Source organism: Saccostrea echinata, unplaced genomic scaffold (genome assembly GCF_033153115.1).
Source record: "Saccostrea echinata isolate AGI-Se365-2 ecotype Australia unplaced genomic scaffold, CSIRO_AGI_Sech_v1 ptg000060l, whole genome shotgun sequence".
Taxonomy (NCBI): Eukaryota; Metazoa; Mollusca; class Bivalvia; order Ostreida; family Ostreidae; genus Saccostrea; species Saccostrea echinata.
Window position 1 is genome coordinate 3315970 of NW_026889809.1, and position 3932 is coordinate 3319901.

Below are 3932 nucleotides of genomic sequence, written 5' to 3' on the forward strand. Positions count from 1 at the left end.
TCATCAATGAATTGTCAAGGAGAATGGTCAATCGTGAATGACAAGGAGCACACGGCGGGTGTGACCGGTCGACAGGGGATGCTTACTCCTCCTGATCAGACCTGTCATACTTTTGGAGGTCTGTATTTGCTCTGCTCCCGATTTGTAGAGTTATAATGGACTTTGAGCTCGAATACTGTTCGTTATCGCCATATTTCATTCTCCTGAAAACATTACTCTTCATAGCAAAAACAATATTTTACAATTCAAGAGTTTATTCTACAGAAATATTGCACAGAACAAATAATAGCTATGAATATGGTACAATTTATCCACAACAGAAGAAACAGAGAACTACATATCAAAGAGAAATAAACATGATCTCAGCATTTCTGGCGAAACTCAAGTGAAATTCATTTCTAGTTGTCTCTTTCATCCACATACTCTTCCAAAATCCGTTTGATGATATTGAGGTCTGAAATAAAAGGCATAACAGCTATTAAAAAGTTGATTAAATATGCTGAACGAAAATACGAACGATGAATTGTGTTGCAATTTATGAATAATTGTACTTATGCTACGATCAATGCGTTAGAAAATATAACTCACCCAAGTCTTCCTGATTAACTGGGTCTTTCTGTTTGTTATTGCGCTGGTAAAAGATAAATTATCACTAATTCAATAATCATAATTAAAATAATTACAAATAAAAATTTAAAAAGTACAAAAAAGTATTTGTTGTAATATTGCAAGCATCACTGAAGAACTGAAGAGACATAATTTGTCGAAATGCGCATCTGGTGCATCAAAATTGGTACCGTATATGATTTACATTGTAATGATATTTTATTTTTTAATGCAGTGAACTCATTACTATATAACCTTTTCTATGAGCCTTATCTAAGTAGGAAAATGAGTGATTAAATATTTACTTTTTCTGGTTCTGATGTGGTTGATGGTGGTGGTCTTCTTGATCCTGGTGGTGGCCGTCTTGATGACGAGTCTCCTCGCTTGAAAAAAAAACAAGAATAATGTATGAAAGCTACAAAATAAAGCATCTGACTTCGCCCGAAAGGAAATTTTATCAGATACATTTTCTTGTTTAACAAATTTATCGTTTGTCTCGCAGAAGAGTTTATGTAAAAATGCTAAAACTAAAAACGGCACATAAAAAAAACGTATATATTTGTATCTATCATCTTTGATGCATCTGTTGTTGGTGGTGGCGGCGGTTTGAACGGTCCCCTCGCTTGACGTCGTTTTTAATGCAGTGAACTCATTACTACATAACCTTTTCTATAAGCCTTATCTAAGTAGGAAAATGAGTGATTAAATATTTACTTTTTCTGGTTCTGATGTGGTTGATGGTGGTGGTCTTCTTGATCCTGGTGGTGGCCGTCTTGATGACGAGTCTCCTCGCTTGAAAAAAAAAACAAGAATAATGTATGAAAGCTACAAAATAAAGCATCTGACTTCGCCCGAAAGGAAATTTTATCAGATACATTTTCTTGTTTAACAAATTTATCGTTTGTCTCGAGGAAGAGTTTATGTAAAAATGCTAAAACTAAAAACGGCACATAAAAAAACGTATATATTTGTATCTATCATCCTTGATGCATCTGTCGTTGGTGGTGGCGGCGGTTTGACCGGTCCCCTCGCTTGACGTCGTTTTTAATGCAGTGAACTCATTACTACATAACCTTTTCTATAAGCCTTATCTAAGTATGGAAATGAGTGATTAAATATTTACTTTTTCTGGCTCTGATGTGGTTGATGGTGGTGGTCTTCTTGATCCTGGTGGTAGCCGTCTTGATGACGAGTCTCCTCGCTTGAAAAAAAAAAAAACAAGAATAATGTATGAAAGCTGCAAAATAAAGCATCTGACTTCGCCCGAAAGGAAATTTTATCAGATACTTTTTCTTGTTTAACAAATTTATCGTCTGTCTCGCAGAAGAGTTAATGTAAAAATGCTAAAACTAAAAACAGCACTTAAAAAAAACGTATATATTTGTATCTATCATCTTTGATGCATCTGTTGTTGGTGGTGGCGGCGGTTTGACCGGTCCCCTCGCTTGACGTCGTTTTTAATGCAGTGAACTCATTACTACATAACCTTTTCTATAAGCCTTATCTAAGTAGGGAAATGAGTGATTAAATATTTACTTTTTCTGGCTCTGATGTGGTTGATGGTGGTGGTCTTCTTGATCCTGGTGGTGGCCGTCTTGATGACGAGTCTCCTCGCTTGAAAAAGAAAACAAGAATAATGTATGAAAGCTACAAAATAAAGCATCTGACTTCGCCCGAAAGGAAATTTTATCAGATACATTTTCTTGTTTAACAAATTTATCGTCTGTCTCGCAGAAGAGTTTATGTAATAATGCTAAAAATAAAAACGGCACTTAAAAAAACGTATATATTTGTATTTATTATACTTTAGTTAAAATGTTTCCTATATAAAGTTAAGAAGGTAAAATACTATCTTTTATAGTCTGAAAATTTCCACGCATAGCAAAGCTATACCCCGGGGTATAGTTTGTGCTATCCACCCCTTGGAAAATTTTCATGCAATTTTTGCCGCCAATTTTGATTTCTTATAATCAATCTATACACTGATGATGTCATCCTGACTTCAGTAGCATTGTGACGTCATCGTGATTTCAGCTCATTCTTGCAGTGTTATCTTATTCCAAATACTTGTTCAAATCTTTCTAAAATAATTATTCTTTTCATGTTTTGCCTATAAAGCTGTAGTATGAGGTAATACAAACCCTCAGAAATTATGATATACATCAGTATAATAAAACACTTATCCACTGGCTGTGAGTGGGATAGCTCTTTCATCAAACCCTTGACAGGAACTATTCCCCTCGGGCAAGCCCTCGGGGAATAGTTCCTGTCGCAGGTTTGATAAAAGAGCTATCCCACTCACAGCCAGTGGATAAGTGTATACTATCATCTTTGATGCATCTGTTGTTGTTGGTGGTGGCGGTTTGACCGGTCCCCTCGCTTGACGTCGTTTTTAATGCAGTGAACTCATTACTACATAACCTTTTCTATGATCCTTATCTAAGTAGGAAAATGAGTGATTAAATATTTACTTTTTCTGGCTCTGATGTGGTTGATGGTGGTGGTCTTCTTGATCCTGGTGGTGGCCGTCTTGGTGACGAGTCTCCTCGCTTGAAAAAAAAAACAAGAATAATGTATGAAAGCTACAAAATAAAGCATCTGACTTCGCCCGAAAGGAAATTTTATCAGATACATTTTCTTGTTTAACAAATTTAGCGTCTGTCTCGCAGAAGAGTTTATGTAATAATGCTTAAAATAAAAACGGCACTTAACCCCCCCCCCCCCCCGTATATATTTGTACCTACCTTTCTTGAAGCATCTGTGGTTGGTGGTGGTGGCGGTCTTGACCGGTCCCCTCGCTTGACGTCACGCTGTAAAGAAAGGAAAGAAGGACAATTCATGAATACCAAATTGAACTAGTGCTAATTGTAGTGGGAACCGTTACAGGTGTTCCCCCAAACGGCTCCCCAATCCGTTATGATGCCCCATTCCCTACAAGCTTCATTAAATTACACATACTTTTGTAATATAGATGGACACTTTATTTTTGAGGGCATTTTATTAGAAAACTACTTCGATATAGCCATATGGGTATTAGCCAATCAAATTTCAGCGCATGTGCTTGCACATGTTTTCTACATTTTTTACATTAATTTTCTTATAGTGTCTCACAATATACACATTTGTGTTAAATATCAAAGAATTTTATTGAAAAATAAGAGAGATGTAACCCTTTAAGTATTAACCAGTCAGAATTCAGCATATGCGCATGCATGACCTTGCATTCAATTTTGATAGTATCATTATGTAGGAGCTCTGTGTGCCTATCCATGTCGTAAATTTCATCCTGTAGTGTTGAAAACCAAGGGAGTTATAGACATTTGAAT

The 3932-nt window shown here is 36.1% G+C and overlaps 1 protein-coding gene and 1 long non-coding RNA gene across 2 annotated transcripts; both read right to left on the minus strand.

Annotated features, from left to right (window-relative positions):
* Positions 1 to 340: 340 nt before the first annotated feature.
* Positions 341 to 1676, minus strand: LOC133174934 (G-box-binding factor-like). Its single transcript, XM_061310026.1, has 5 exons — positions 1672 to 1676; positions 1321 to 1398; positions 912 to 989; positions 589 to 631; positions 341 to 454 (listed from the first exon to the last, which is right to left on the minus strand). The coding sequence occupies exons 1-5, from the start codon at positions 1674 to 1676 to the stop codon at positions 341 to 343; spliced, it is 318 nt and encodes a 105-aa protein (XP_061166010.1).
* Positions 1677 to 1738: 62 nt separating this feature from the next.
* Positions 1739 to 3121, minus strand: LOC133175037 (uncharacterized). The gene is made up of 3 exons (XR_009719214.1): positions 3078 to 3121; positions 2143 to 2220; positions 1739 to 1807 (listed from the first exon to the last, which is right to left on the minus strand). It is a non-coding gene; the product is annotated as an uncharacterized LOC133175037 (long non-coding RNA).
* Between the last annotated feature and the right edge of the window lie 811 nt (positions 3122 to 3932).

Excerpts from the sequence above, each read along its gene's own strand:
- LOC133174934 (XM_061310026.1), bottom strand. Across the intron at positions 990-1,320 it reads CCACATCAGAACCAGAAAAA|CGAGGAGACTCGTCATCAAG; the intron begins GTAAATATTTAA and ends TTTTTTTTCAAG. Across the intron at positions 455-588 it reads AGTTAATCAGGAAGACTTGG|ACCTCAATATCATCAAACGG; the intron begins GTGAGTTATATT and ends CTTTTATTTCAG.